This window comes from Salvelinus sp. IW2-2015, unplaced genomic scaffold (genome assembly GCF_002910315.2).
Source record: "Salvelinus sp. IW2-2015 unplaced genomic scaffold, ASM291031v2 Un_scaffold1287, whole genome shotgun sequence".
NCBI lineage: Eukaryota > Metazoa > Chordata > Actinopteri > Salmoniformes > Salmonidae > Salvelinus > Salvelinus sp. IW2-2015.
The window spans coordinates 21,454-37,126 of NW_019942819.1; the positions used below are offsets into that span (position 1 = coordinate 21,454).

General features: G+C 43.1%; 1 protein-coding gene across 5 annotated transcripts in view; it reads left to right on the top strand.

Moving 5' to 3' along the window:
- The first annotated feature begins 11,485 nt into the window (after nucleotides 1-11,485).
- LOC112070316 (mitogen-activated protein kinase kinase kinase 4) overlaps nucleotides 11,486-15,673 on the top strand; it is a 70,624-nt gene continuing 66,436 nt past the window's right edge. For 3 of the 5 annotated variants that reach the window (XM_024137730.2, XM_024137732.2, XM_024137731.2), the window contains exon 1: nucleotides 11,486-11,720. In XM_024137730.2, the coding sequence (XP_023993498.1) occupies nucleotides 11,689-11,720 (32 nt within the window). In that variant the 5' untranslated portion in view covers nucleotides 11,486-11,688. Of the gene's footprint in view, nucleotides 11,721-11,834; nucleotides 12,021-15,673 lie in introns of those variants that run through there. The other 2 variants (XM_070438915.1, XM_024137733.2) reach the window with 2 other exon arrangements.

Sequence of the window (15,673 nt, forward strand, 5' to 3'; positions counted from 1 at the left end):
CTATACAATAATGAGTCAGGTTACAGACCATGTAGCTGGGCCTGAGACCCCTAGACATAATGAGTCAGGTTACAGACCATGTAGCTGGGCCTAAGACATCAGAAGGCTAGTTATTGGTTTAATAACATACGTTTGACTCCCTGTTGCTGGCTAGCATCAGAATCTCATGTGCTACCTACTGCTGTTGTGTTCTTGAGCAAGGCTCTTTACAACTAACCTGATCCAGGGGCATCATTATATGGTTGACCCTCTGCTTAAACCTCTCCAACCTCTGTGTGGGTATATATTTTCGGCGGGGTTGAAATGAAAAAGAAATGTGCGTTGGACATTTCTGGACATTGAAAAATAAAGTCCTTCTTCTTTTTAGCAAGATGGTCAAAGGATATCTGTGTTGTCATAGTGACTTGACCCCTTATTGTTTAAAGAAGAAGAATCCACATTGCATGATTACAACAGAACCACAAATTCTATAAAACTAGAACAGGGTTCTAAAAGAACAATAGTGTAGAACAGAATGCTTGCCGAAAAGCGGCCATGACTGTGACCCATATAGATTGTAAATGGTTAAATGCACAGAAAACAAAAGAACCATGCTGTGTATGGCTGATGAAGACTTATTGGCTGAAACGTGTCAATGTGACTGCTGATTGAAAACAAATCAAAGTGAAAGTTTAATTGCGAGTGCTGACTGTCTTCTTCATAACATACACGTTTCCTGTTCATAATTAGCCCAGATCCCTTCAAGCACATTCAAGTTGAATGGTGTGTGGTAATTGTGAGGTAAATGTTGTTACTGGGCAACAAATTGTATTTTTCATCAGACATAACCACATTACAAAACACTGGGGTTGTGCAATTTTGATCCAATTTAAAAAGCCAACAGACACTGAGATCTCATAAACCCTAGACTAACCATGTTTCAAATGAAAACTAATGGAATTACCTTTTATGTGAAAGACGTTGGAAGGACAAACAGACAAAGAAGCTGGAAGCTAGAATTTGAATAATCAGTCATATACTGCAATTTTGGTACCATCTCCTGTGTTGTACTCAGGGACAGACTGGACATAGGGCAGTTCAGTCAGGTGCCAGAATGGCTGGTCAATTATTAACCCAGTGGGCATGGCTTATTTGAGTTTTTTGCGCAGAATGATCATTATTTGGCTAATAATGGGGGCCTCATGGAAATAAATGGACCAGTGTGAGGGCCTCGTGGAAATAAATCAAGATCTTTGAGGAAAAGATCATGATCATTAGAAAGCAAATTATGGACTCCTCTTTAAATCTGCGTATTCCTCCAAAGCTCAGTTGTCCTGAGTCTGCACAAGTCTGCCAGGACCTAGGATCAAGCGAGACACTCAAGTATTTTAGTACTTTTTCTCTTGACACAATGATGAAAATAATCATGGCCTCTAAACCTTCAAGCTGCATACTGGACCCTATTCCAACTAAACTACTGAAAGAGCTGCTTCCTGTGCTTGGCCCTTCTATATTGAACATAATAAACGGCTCTCTATCCACCGGATGTGTAACAAACTCACTAAGAGTGGCAGTAATAAAGCCTCTCTTGAAAAAGTCAAACCTTGACCCAGAAAATATAAAAAACTATCGGCCTATATCGAATCTTCCATTCCTCTCAAATTTTTTAGAAAAAGCTGTTGCACAGCAACTCACTTCCTTCCTGAAGACAAACAATGTATACGAAATGCTTCAGTCTGGTTTTAGACCCCATCATAGCACTGAGACTGCACTTGTGAAGGTGGTAAATTACCTTTTAATGGTGTCAGACCGAGGCTCTGCATCTGTCCTCGTGCTCCTAGACCTTAGTGCTGCTTTTGATACCATCGATCACCACATTCTTTTGGAGAGATTGGAAACCCAAATTGGTCTACACGGACAAGTTCTGGCCTGGTCTAGATCTTACCTGTCGGAAAGATATCAGTTTGTCTCTGTGAATGGTTTGTTCTCTGACAAATCAACTGTAAATTTCGGTGTTCCTCAAGGTTCTGTTTTAGGACCCATATTGTTTTCACTATATATTTTACCTCTTGGGGATGTCATTCAAAAACATAATGTTAACTTTCACTGCTATGCGGATGACACACAGCTGTACATTTCAATGAAACATGGTGAAGCCCCAAAATTGCCCTCGCTAGAAGCCTGTGTTTCAGACATAAGGAAGTGGATGGCTGCAAACTTTCTACTTTTAAACTCGGACATAACAGAGATGCTTGTTCTCGGTCCCAAGAAACAACGAGATCTTCTGTTGAATCTGATCATTAATCTTGATGGTTGTACAGTCATCTCAAATAAAACTGTGAAGGACCTCTGCGTTACTCTGGACCCTGATCTCTCTTTTGACGAACATATCAAGACTGTTTCAAGAACAGCTTTTTCCATCTACGTAACATTGCAAAAATCTGAAACTTTCTGTCCAAAAATGATGCAGAAAAATTAATCCATGCTTTCGTTACTTCTAGGTTAGACTACTGCAATGCTCTACTTTCTGGCTACCCGGATAAAGCACTAAATAAACTTCAGTTAGTGCTAAATACGGCTGCGAGAATCCTGACTAGAACCAAAAAATGTGATCATATTACTCCAGTGCTAACCTCCCTACACTGGCTTCCTGTTAAGGCAAGGGCTGATTTCAAGGTTTTACTGCTAACCTACAAAGCATTACATGGGCTTGCTCCTACCTACCTTTCCGATTTGGTCCTGCCGTACATACCTACACGTACGCTACGGTCACAAGACGCAGGCCTCCTAATTGTCGCTAGAATTTCTAAGCAAACAGCTGGAGGCAGGGCTGTCTCCTATAGAGCTCCATTTTTATGGAATGGTCTGCCTACCCATGTGAGAGACGCAGACTCGGTCTCAACCTTTAAGTCTTTACTGAAGACTCATCTCTTCAGTGGGTCATATGATTGAGTGTAGTCTGGCCCAGGAGTATGAAGGTGAACGGAAAGGCTCTGGAGCAACGAACCGCCCTTGCTGTCTCTGCCTGGCCGGTTCCCCTCTCTCCACTGGGATTCTCTGCCTCTAACCCTATTACAGGGGCTGAGTCACTGGCTTACTGGTGCTCTTCCATGCCGTCCCTAGGAGGGGTGCGTCACTTGAGTGGGTTGAGTCACTGACGTGATCTGCCTGTCTGGGTTGGCGCCCCCCCCTTGGGTTGTGCTGTGGCAGAGATCTTTGTGGGCTATACTCAGCCTTGTCTCAGGATGGTAAGTTGGTGGTTGAAGATATCCCTCTAGTGGTGTGGGGGCTGTGCTTTGGCAAGTGGGTGGTTATATCTCCTGCTGTTTTGCCCTGTCCGGGGATCATCGGATGGGGCCACAGTGTTCTCCTGACCCCTCCTGTCTCAGCCTCCAGTATTTATTCTGCTAGGGTCAGTCTGTTATATCTGGAGTACTTCTCCTGTCTTATCCGGTGTCCTGTGTGAATTTAAGTATGCTCTCTCTAATTCTCTCTTTTCTCTCTTTCTTCTCTCTTGGAGGACCTGAGCCCTAGGACCATGCCTCAGGACTACCTGGCATGATGACTCCTTGCTGTCCCCAGTCCACCTGGCCGTGCTGCTGCTCCAGTTTCAACTGTTCTGCCTGCGGCTATGGAACCCTGACCTGTCACCGGACGTGCTACCTGTCCCAGACCTGCTGTTTTCAACTCTCTAGGACAGCAGGAGCGGTAGAGATACTCTTAATGATCGGCTATGAAAAGCCAACTGACATTTACTCCTGAGGTGATGACTTGTTGCACCTCAACAAATAAATGGACCAGTGTGGGGGCCTTATGGAATATAATGGGCCAGTGTGGGGGCCTCGTGGAAATAAATGGACCAGTGTGGGGGCCTCATGGAAATAAATGGACCAGTGTGGGGGCCTTATGGATATAAATGGGCCAGTGTGGGGGCCTCGTGGAAATAAATGGACCAGTGTGGGGGCCTTATGGATATAAATGGGCCAGTGTGGGGGCTCGTGAAATAAATGGACCAGTGTGGGGGCCTCATGGAAATAAATGGACCAGTGTGGGGCCTTATGGAAATAAATGGACCAGTGTGGGGCCTTATGGATATAAATGGGCCAGTGTGGGGGCCTTATGGAAATAAATGGACCAGTGTGGGGGCCTTATGGAAATAAATGGACCAGTGTGGGGGCCTTATGGATATAAATGGGCCAGTGTGGGGGCCTTATGGAAATAAATGGACCAGTGTGGGGGCTTATGGATATAAATGGACCAGTGTGGGGCCTTATGGATATAATGGACCAGTGTGTTGGAAATGACAGGATGATTTCTAGTCCAGGACTCAGTCCGTCCCTGGTTTGTACTGTTTGATGACACTTGTGCTGGGGCCTAAGTGTGTACAGTATTCATGCCTCTAGCATCATGCAAAGCATAACATCTACTGTTACAGTGTTCTATTCAACTGACAATAGCACTCCTGTCACATTCTGACTTAGTTAACTTTTTTATGTCTTTGTGTTAGGTTGGTCAGGGCGTGAGTTGGGGTGGGTAGTCTATGTTCTTTTTTCTATGTTGTTGTATTTCTGTGTGTTTGGCCTGGTATGGTTCTAAATCAGAGGCAGCTGTCTGTCATTGTCTCTGATTGAGAATCATACTTAGGTAGCCTGTTTTCCCCATTTTGGTTGTGGGTGTTTTGTTTCCTTTTTAGTGTTTGTTTCACCTTTCAGGACTGTTCGTTTGTTGTTTTGTTGTTTTGTCTAGCGTTGCGTAGTTTTATTAAAGAATATGAACACTTACCACGCTGCACTTTGGTCCTCCTCTTCTCCTCCAGACGACAAGCGTTACAACTCCACAATAATGAGGTCATTCCATTATTCTTTGAGCACCATTATGTTCACTGACCCAAAGAGCCTGCAGGGCAACGACCATACAGTAGGAGTTAGCTACAGGGCACAAACAGATCTGGGACCAGGCTACATCTGAAAGGCTGAAATATGTGTTGAGATAAGATGACTTATCATACCATTGTTAAAGCAACATAATATTCACAATATGTTTTCAGATAGGAATGCTTTTAGGATGACTTATCGTGCCATTGGTATAGCACTGTAATATTCACACTAAATCCAGGTGTTAAATAAACAGTAAAGAAGATGAAAGGAACAAGAGTGTTGAATGCCTGTTTTGTTCCCATAAGGAAACTGTAAATGGCTTATTTTCACTTCCTCACACGTACCTTCATCTGATAGGCCTTCCCTTCCATAAACTGTACAATCATTGATTGACTTCCTGGTTAATCACGGGAAACCCACTAAATCCCTGGACCAGAACTAGACTATGAGCGACACTGCACACCAGGAACTCTCATGCCCATGTCTCCAGTAATCAATTGCTTTTAGATTTGTGAGAAGTAGGGTATGCTTCAGAAAAAAATAGATATTATTGAGAAGCACCCATGGACATTTTCAGTAGTTTTTGGTGTTATTCACCTGCTTTTGTAAAAAAAGAATCAAGAATTTCTCTCTCTCTCTAACTCAGGGGTGTCAAACTCATTTCGCATCGTGGGCCACATACGGCCTAGGGAGATGTCAAGTGGGCCGGACCATTAAAATTATACCATACTCTGCTATAAATAACCAAAATATCATGTCTTTCCTTTGTTTTGGTGTAAAGAAGCACAAGAACATTAGGAAAATATTGAAATTTAATGAACTATCCTTTTACAAAACATTTCATGAAACACCTCATATTTCCTTAGACAAATGTGCAATTTACTTTTATCATTCACAAATATGCATTGCAACTGATCCCACTGATTGTACAAAGGCACAAAACTTTAATTGGGTACTTGAAAATATAGTAATGCCACTTGAATTAAATGAGACTTTTAAAGAAAGGAATTTTTAAACCACTTACACATACGCATATAAATCTAAATGTAATCCCTGGCTACACCTTACAAACTAAGGGAGTGATTTTAAATGTGTAATGAAGAAAGTGTTCGCCTGTCCTATAAATCTGTAAACTTCATACATGAAAAACATGACATTTACACATACAATACATACTGAAATAATTTTATGAGTTGTATTGAACAGATAGAATTCATCACACCAACTGTCTTGTTTTTGAAGCTGCTACTAACATTAAATAGTGCACATTTTTTTAAATCACCACAGTAAGGATTTCATCTTCACAGAGCTGTATTCTTTCAATGCAAACGTATCTAGGGCAGCATTTTAAAGTGTTAGTCTAGTCTGGACTTGTATTTGTTCCTGATAACTTCGGCATCTTTGGCGGTACAAAGTGCATCAACACAGGTGTCACTGTCCTGACAGCTGTCACTTTCAGAATGTCATTTAAGTGCTTGTTGTGAGCCTTGAACGCATTTTTGTTTTATTGATATTCATCACTGAGAAAATTTGTTCACAAATAGTGGTTGTTCCCAAACATGCACAAAATTTTAGCAGCCAGGGCTGTTAATTTGGGGTACCCTGGTAGTACGATACTGATAAAATCTGTCCAGAACCTACAGAGGCAAATTTGCCTTCAAATCTGCATCACACTGCTATCATTATCTCTAGCTGATTTCGACGGTGAGTCAGAAGCTTTAACTGTGAAAGGTGAGCCGGAAAATTGCAAATTTCTGTTCTCAGGTTCACCAATACCTGAAACGTTTGCTCAAACTCCCCCGCAGTAGTCCGCCTTTTTCTTTGTGTAACCGTTCATGTCGCATTCAGGTTGGTCACACCACATTTCTCAGACACGGGAATGAAGCAGGGTTGCCATTTGCCAGTTGCATTCTTCCCACATACGTCAGCTTCAAACTTAATGCATGTATGTTGTCAGAAACTGCTTGTGACAACTTTTTTGCCGGCCCTGGCACACATTTTGTTCATGTTAAGTTGTTTCATATATTCAACAGAATTGCAGGTCCCGTAGCCATTCCTGAGATTGATAATTCCCACGGTTTTCCTTTTTTCTCCATGAACTGTCGTTTCTCTCGTAGATCAAAGAAATGCCTCAGCACAGCGCTCGGCTTAACCATCTCACTTCAGTGTGGTATGGCAGGCTGTGTGGGTATGTGCTGTCGCTGAGAAGTTTGTCAAACTGACGATGGTTCAGACCTCTGGACCGGATGAATTTACAGGGCTGCAAGGAACAACCACCTCCATGACGTGGTCCATTTTAGCGATTGCAACACATGCCTCTGGTTGGCAAATACAGTGAAATGTCCAGAATACGATTCCTCCATTAAGGCTTGTACTTTGTCTTTGAACTTTGTCGCGACACTGCTTTCTTTCCGACCATGGATGGCGCCGCCGTCTGTAGCCAGGGCTGACAGCGCGGGACTCTCGATCACTCCAACTCTGTCCAATGCCAGCAACGACCGCCGAAAATGTTCCTCGGCTGTTTTGGTGTCATCATTGGCCAACTCAAGAAACTCTTCAGTAACAGTCAATGTCTCATCAACTCTCGAATAAATATGGCCAGTTGGGCCACGTCTGTGATGTCAGTGCTCTCGTCAATTGCACGGAAAATGCAATAATGACTTGACTCTCTTGTTTCAATTGACTGTCTCAAATCTGCCGATAGTTCCGAAATCCTCTCTGCTATAGTATTCCTCGTCAGGCTTATTTGCAAAGCTTGTTCGCGTTCTCGGGACATACAAGTTCAGCGCCTTCATCATGCATCGTTTTAACAAAGTCCGTCGGAATACGGCTTCGATGCTAATGCTATTTTCGCTAGCACATTAGGTAGCTGGCTTTTACCGTGCTTCACTGACTTCTCGGCTCTGGATGAAGTTGACTGCTTGTTTCCTCAGACCGCCAGCAATTCGTAATCTTATCTCTTCTCAGTTGTCCTTGCAGCCGTCATATTTTTCGCTTGTATGAGTCTCGTAGTGGCGTCGAATATTATTCTTTCCTTCAATACCGAAACTTGTTGCAAACACAACAGCACGAAGGTTTTCCGTGCATCCTCTAGTAAATAAATAGGACGCTGGTTCCATTTTTCTTTGAAAATTCTACTCTCCTTATCTACTTTTCTCCGTTTGGATAACGACATTTTGGAATGGCGGCGATGTAGCGGCAGAGGTAAGACCAAGGTTTAACAACCGTCGTACAGCACGCAGTGGGGCGCAGCTGACGTCTGCTGTTTTCAGTCTGTCTCAGTGATGCAGCTTGTCTTCTACTCTGATGGAAAGAGTGCGCCCCTTAGCGGATAATCCATGAATTGCAGCGAATTAAAAATATTAATTCCATGTCTTTTATGCATTTTTTCCACTTTCAAATTATCCTGCGGGCCTGATCGAACCTCCTTGGGGGCCGGTTCCGGCCCGCGGGCCGTATGTTTGACACCCCTGCTCTAACTGCAAACTATCTTTGGATAGTAATATTGTCCTGACACCTTGTGGTTGTAAGTAGAACTGCAAGTCAGGAAATTGCAGGAAATTAACGTAAGACCACAACACAGGCAGTCCAAATCTGATATTTTTTTCACTTAATTGCTCTTTTGACTAATCAGATCAGTTCTGAAAAAGATCTGATGTGAAAAGATCTAATGTGATTGGTCAATAGACCAATTAGTGGAAAAATTGCCAGCAGCATACCATCCTGCATCCCACTGCTGCTTGCCTCCGAAGCTAAGCATGGTTGATCCTGGTTGGGAGACCAGATTCTGCTAGAAGTGGTGTTGGAGGGCCAGTAGGAGGCACCCTTTCCTCTGGTCAAAAAATAAATAAAATATCTCAATACGCCAGGGCAGTGATTGGGGACATTTCCCTGTGTAGGGTGCTGTCTTTCGGATGGGACATAAACGGGTGTCCTGACTCTCTTGAATGAGAGTAGGGATGCTAAATTCCCAATCTGGCCTTCATACCATCATAGCCACCTAATCATACCCAGTTTACAATTGGCTCATTCATCCCTGTAACTATTCCCCAGTTCATTGCTGTAAATGAGAATGTGTTTTCAGTCAACTTACCTGGTAAAATAAGGGTTTAAAAAATTGGGCTGCCTGTCTAAATACGGCCTATTATAGTAGAAATAGTGCCTCCCACAATGCAGATGATGGCTGCCGGTGAGGAGCAACTGCAGAAAATATAAGTCGACTGCAGTCGAAACTTCATGAACTTTGATCACATGGTTGTTGTAAAGTTAATGTAGGTGCAAGTTGGACAATTTGTATTCCCACAATGCAACACACTTGGAAAGGTGGTGACCAATGATGATTATCTGCTTGAACGCACTCGGCCATTGTATCGATGATAGACATTACCATAGAATATACACAGTCAAACATACAGTAGCCAAGTGCGCAGACACACACACACACACATACAGTTTGGTTCAGGCAGTACCCATATTTCCCTGTTTAAAAAAAAAAATCTGTCACTCCATTAAATCTTGTTAAGGAGGCCTACATACAAACAATTATTGGGAATTGATTGTAAGTTAATTAAAAGTACTTAATTGTTAAACCAAAGATTCTTTAAACTAAGGTTTTAGCGCATCTGTTTCTGTGACAAACTAATATTTCAGACTCATAGTATACTTCCTGGTTCAATCAGCTGTTTTCCCCAGTTTGGTCAAAGGGCGTCCTTGGCCAGAGGTGCACACTGCTATTGATTGGTTTGATGTCACTGCAGAAGTCCACTTTGCTTACATTTATTATTGTGTGTGTATTGATTTATATAAATGTTAAAATACCTAAATACTTACTAGCATGTATAGAGATTAAGTTTATGATGACGTGTTTGTCGTTGAGACACTTACCTGTGGTTGAAGGAAATGTAGCCTACCCCTGTTATTGAACTAGATGGGTAGCGTTGAAGCAAATTTCACACACACACCACCCACACACACCACACACACACACACAACACACACAACACACACACACACACACACACACACACACACACACAACACACAACCACACACACACACACACCAGTGTAAGGGTACTCTAGTATTCTATGTAACTATGCAATTTTTCTGTCAAACAGACGAAAGGTCCACATGAATGAGTCTCATATATAAACTATACAGTCCTTTCTGTGATCAACAAAAATGACTAGCACCCCCCAACAGACCACATCCTTTTGAAGGGGACATTTGTTGTTCACTGTATGAAGAAGAAATGTTGCTCCATATATAAACTCAGTATTATGGGTTTTTACCAACGCTTCGGCATCACTTGCCTTCTTCACTGTGCTTCTTCACTGTGCCTTCTTCCCTGTGCCTTCTTCACTGTGGCTTCTTTCCCTGTGCCTTCTTCACTGTGCCTTCTTCCCTGTGCCTTCTTCCCTGTGCCTTCTTCCTGGTGCCTGCTTCACTGTGCCTTCTTTCACCTGTGCTCTTCCCTGTGCCTTCTTCACTGGCTTCTTCCCTGTGCCTTCTCACTGTGCCTTCTTCACTGTGCCTTCTTCCCTGTGCTTCCCTGTGCCTTCTTCACTGTGCCTTCTTCACTGTGGCTTTTCCCTGTGCCTTTTCCCTGTGCCTTCTTCCTGTGCCTTCTTCCCTGTGCCTTCTTCACTGTGCCTTCTTCACTGTGCCTTTTCCTGTGCCTTCTTCACTGTGCCTTCTTCCTGTGCCTTCTTCACTGTGCCTTCTTCACTGTGCCTTCTTCACTGTGTTTTCTGCTTGTGTTTTTCCTGTGCCTTTTTCCTGTGCTTCACTTCCTGTTGCTTCTTCACTGTGCCTTCTTCACTGTGGCCTTTCCCTTGCTTTCTGTGCCTTCTTCCTGTGCCTTCTTCACTGTGCTTCTTCACTGTGCTTCTTCCTGTTGCCTTCTTCCTGTGCCTTTTCCTGTGCTTCTTTCCCTGTGCACGTTCTTCCCATGTGCCTTTTCTGTGCCTTCTCTCACGTGCCTTCTTCCTGTGCCTCTTCCCTGTGCTTCTTCCTGTGCATTATTCCCTGTGCCTTCTTCCCTGTGCCTTCTTCACTGTGCCTTCTTATGGATCTATTTGATCAAATAGAACCATAATTACTCTAGTGCTTTAGGCGATGGAGAGGCCAACAATCTCTAGAATGCAATGATATAAATGTAAAATAGTTGCAATAAATAAAGACAATTCCTAATGAGTGAATCTTATGAGCATTTAGAGAGCAATGAGAGCAGGGAACATTCCTATTAGCCACTTTTTGTAAGCTAATTGTATCTAGGGCAAGTAAGTATTTTCCAGTAATCTCAAAAAACAATGTAATTCTGACAGTTGAAACGATTGTCTTTTGTGTGATATAAATTTTACTTTAAAACAAGATAGAAAATGAGGTAGTCTGGCCCTGGTAACACTTTAGTCGAGAAAGCCAACAAATAATGCGGTGATGCTCGTTATAAGCATGCATGATCAATTTATAATTACATTGTAAAGGGACAGAATTCGATACATGCTTATGGAAAGTGTTATAATGCATTATAACCACATCATACTTGTCACACCATTTGGCTATATTACTTGGCTGCTGAATGGATGAACTGTACGGGTTGCCGTAGCCATATATACAGTCATTGGCCGTAGCTCTCCTCAATGACTGCTGGAAAGATGGCGACAGCACACAAACCGGGGAGCTGCAACTCTGCAGAGGGATAAAAAAAACTTCGCAGAAAGACGCCTTTTCGACCAGCTCTTGCAAAAAGAAAACGTGCAAACAGCGTTTAAACTGTTATGGTCATGGATGGTCCCATGCACCACTAGAACCGAGGATTTGTCGACCTACTATGGAGCCTCCGGATAATAGCGAACCTAGCAGGTAGGCGAATAATCAGTGCGATTTCGTGAAAATAAAGAAACTACACAGCCGGGGTTTAGCTAACTGCCACATTGTGAGCTGAACGTGAAAACCCAAGCGGGTCAATTGGCGCGCTTGCGCATCTATAGGCAACCACCTACTGTCATAAAGTGAGCCGTGTACAGTTGCAACATTTTTGCAGCGTTCAAGTTGCAAAGTTTTTAGCAGATAAATCTGATCTCTGAAATATCACTTTGCACAGTGTTTATATTTGTTTTGGTATTCCTGGAGGATGGAGGAAATGCTTCCCCTTTGAAAGTGGTAACTATTTTCACTTCACATTGGATTTGCAACATCAAAAGGCAGCTAGCTAGTTTTCTAGGCTAGTCAACTAGCTATGTGGCTAACGTTGCTTTAGCGCTTCGTTGTTTATTGTTCACAGTTTTGTCGAAGTGGCAAATGACTTCATCCTTGCAAAGTTTGGTATCGGTTTTCATCAGGATTGTGGCAGCACTTTCTAGATGTATGCACAACATCTCAATAGAACTGTATTTGAAACATGRGTTGAAATGTTGCACTAATTGTCTTGATTTGTTAACCAACGTTAGCTAGCTAACTTTAGCCTGTTAGCTAGGCAGTTACCTAGGCTGTACGTCACAACTAGTTAGCTAACTTTGCTGGTGACCGGTTCAAGTAACTATTCAGTGGCTGGGCTGATATGCTGTCTTACTATGACTTCTTGGACGGAGGAAGTTGATGGGGAAACAATTCATGTTTTGAAATGTCTGATTTAGTTTTCCTAGAAATGGAATCTGTTCTCTGAAAGAAAAGCACGTAGCTGTGCCGTGTGGCTCCGTTGGTAGAGCATGGGGCTTGCAACGCCAGAGGGTTCGATTCCCACCGGGGACCAGTACGAAAAAGTACGGCTAATGGCTTCTACTAAATTACAAAAATGAAAATGTTTGTTGTAAATTACAATGTGGATGGATTACTAGCTATAATAGCCCACTGATTGCTTAGATTGATTGCAAATGTGTAATATATGCTAAATTATATACTGGGTGGTTTGAGCCCTGGATGCTGTTTGGCTGACAGCCGTGGTATATCAGACCATATTTTTTTTACTGCAGTAATTACGTTGGTAACCTGTTTATAATAGTAATAAGGCAGGGGGGGGGCTTGTGATATATGGCCAATATACCATGACTAACGGCTGTGTCCAGGCACTCRGCGTTGTGTCGTGCTGGGGAATAGTCCTTAGTAGTGTTACATTGGCCATATACCACACACCCCCGGGCCTTATTACTTGTTTACCCAGCCAGGAATTTCGTGCACGCTGTTGTCTATGATCATTTATCATGTATACAGTGCAAGCATCAGGGAAAATATTGGTTCCTAGCTTGAGCGAATGGGACTAGAATTGCAGTATATCCAATGATTCCTGCTCTTTGTTCGGGGAGAGAATGTTCACGTGTTTTCTACTAGAGCATCTTTGAAGCTTTTCACATGCCATTTGTTATTAGTCAGGGACTGTATGTACACTCTGTATGCTCTGGAATCCATTGGAAAATGCCCTCTGAGTTAAATTATAATGGTTCTAGAATCTGCTAAATCATATATTTCTAGATTCTATGAAGCAATTTTGGAATAGATGCTGAAGGAACAGGTTTTTTCATTAGATTTTATTGTCAATGATTGTGTATTAGTTTAGATTGCGGCAGCATCACACTACTACTGATATTTCATTGCAGATTGTTTCTAGCTGTTTTGTGCCAGTGGAATGCATGCTGTTGAATGTTTTTCCTTCTATGTACGTCCTTTCTGACCCCACACGACGTCATCACGCTTGTTTGCTCCCGGTGACAGATTCTCTGGAATCCAATGTTATGTCTCTCTCCCCTCCTCCCTCCCCTCCTCCCTCCCTAGAAGCATTTTAAATGTCATTTTTTATTCAACCTTTATTTAACTAGACAAGTCGGTTAAGAACAAATAATTATTTACAATGACGGCCTACAAGCATGCAACAGTGCCTGGCCTACACTGCATGGCGTACTGAATTGAACAGATAGCACATGCTGTTGACTGCTAAATCATGTTCAATGCTTTCAAGTGTGGTTCTTGATTATGGTCTGTGTCATCACTTTGATCCTTCCGGCTGGCTGTGTTTTCAATCTAAGTCTTCTTTGCAAGCACACAGACTTGTCTTGATGTCGAGTCACTGTACTGCTGCTGTGTCAGATTTGTTTGCACTCTTTCCGACTCCATTGCTCTTGTTGTCAAGCTGAAAATGGCATGACCATTAGTTTAAGTAGCTGGCGGGATGGCACAGACGGTTGCATCCCAAATGGCTCCCTATGTAGTGCAATACTTTTGACCTGGTGAAGTAAAATAAAAAAATAAAAAATTGTGCACTATGTAGGGGTGCTATAGAGTGTTATTTGGGACTTAACCATAGTTATGCAGAGTGGGGACTGGGGAGCTTGAAGTTCCTCTCTCCCAGGAATCAGTTTGTGCACTGCTCATTTTATTTGTGTCCTAACTCATAGGCTGTCCCACACAGCACCCTATTTCCCCTTGGTACACTACCTCTGACCAGAACCCAATGGCACCCTGTTCTCTAAGTAGTGCACTACTTCTGACCAGGACCCATAGGGCTGGAACTGGGATTGCATTGGGCTTGAATATTTCAAATCAAATGTATTTATATAGCCCTTCGTACATCAGCTGATATCTCAAAGTGCTGTACAGAAACCCAGCCTAAAACCCCAAACAGCAAGCAATGCAGGTGTAGAAGCACGGTGGCTAGGAGACAAGTTAAGGTTGGTCTAAAATTCTCTGTGACACGCCAAACAGTAGCATCTAATACATCCATCAGCCAGCTGGAACAGAATAATGGTCTGACTAGGCATATAATAGCTAGGGACAGGGGTGACCTTAACTCCAGCTGACAGACAGTTCTGCACACCATGTCCTTGTTTGTCTTGTTCAAGCCTGTCCCACAGCATCCCGCTATAGTGTACTATTTTGGCCAGGGCCCAGAAAAGGGTGGCCTTTCTCCATTTGGGACAACAGGTTGTTGAACATGTGTAACTCTAAGATTGACACGCAGAAAATTCCACGTCGCTCAAATATAGGGGCTGTGTCTCCTACAAAAAAGATGACTGCTATGGTGTGTGGTTGCTCATCCAACACCCTCCATAAAATCTGGTGCCTTGCATTTTTCCAATTGCATTACTTGACTAGATCCAGAAAAACTAGGTGTAAATCAAAAAATGTCCCCATCGGATGGGGCCACAGTCGTCCTCTGACCTCCTGTCTCAGCTCTCTCAGTTTACTATGCTGCGTAGTTGGTTGGGGGGCTAGGGCAGTTGTTATATCTGGAGTACTTCTCACTGTCTTACCCGGTGTCCTGTGGAATTTAAGTTATGCTCTCTCTAATCTTTCTTTCCTTTCTCTCTCTCTCTCTCTCGGAGGACCTGAGCCTAGGACCATGGCTCAGACGACCTGGCATGATGACTCCTTGCTGTCCCCAGTCCACCTGGCCGTGCTGCTGCCTCCAGTTCTTCAACTGTTCTGCGCCTGCGGTCTCAGGGAACCACCTTGATGACCTGTTTGTCTAGCCGGACGGTGCTAACCTGTTCCTCTAGAGCTTGGACTTGTTTTCAATCCTACTTAAGAGACCACAAGTCGAGAGAAGCATGTGGAACAGATACTCTTTAATGACTGGCATGTATATAGCAACAAACCTGACCATTTTCTACTGAGGCTCTGACTTGCTGCACCCTCAAAGAACAATACTGTAGTATTATTAATTATTGACGCCACGCTGGTCATTTATGAACAGATTGTGGAGACAGTACCTTGGCCATGTTCTGTTATAAATCTCCGAACCGCCGCACAGCAGAAGAGGACTCGGACCACCCTCCATACCAGGCCTGGTTCCTCCTAGGTTGTTTGGCCTTTCTAGGGGTTTT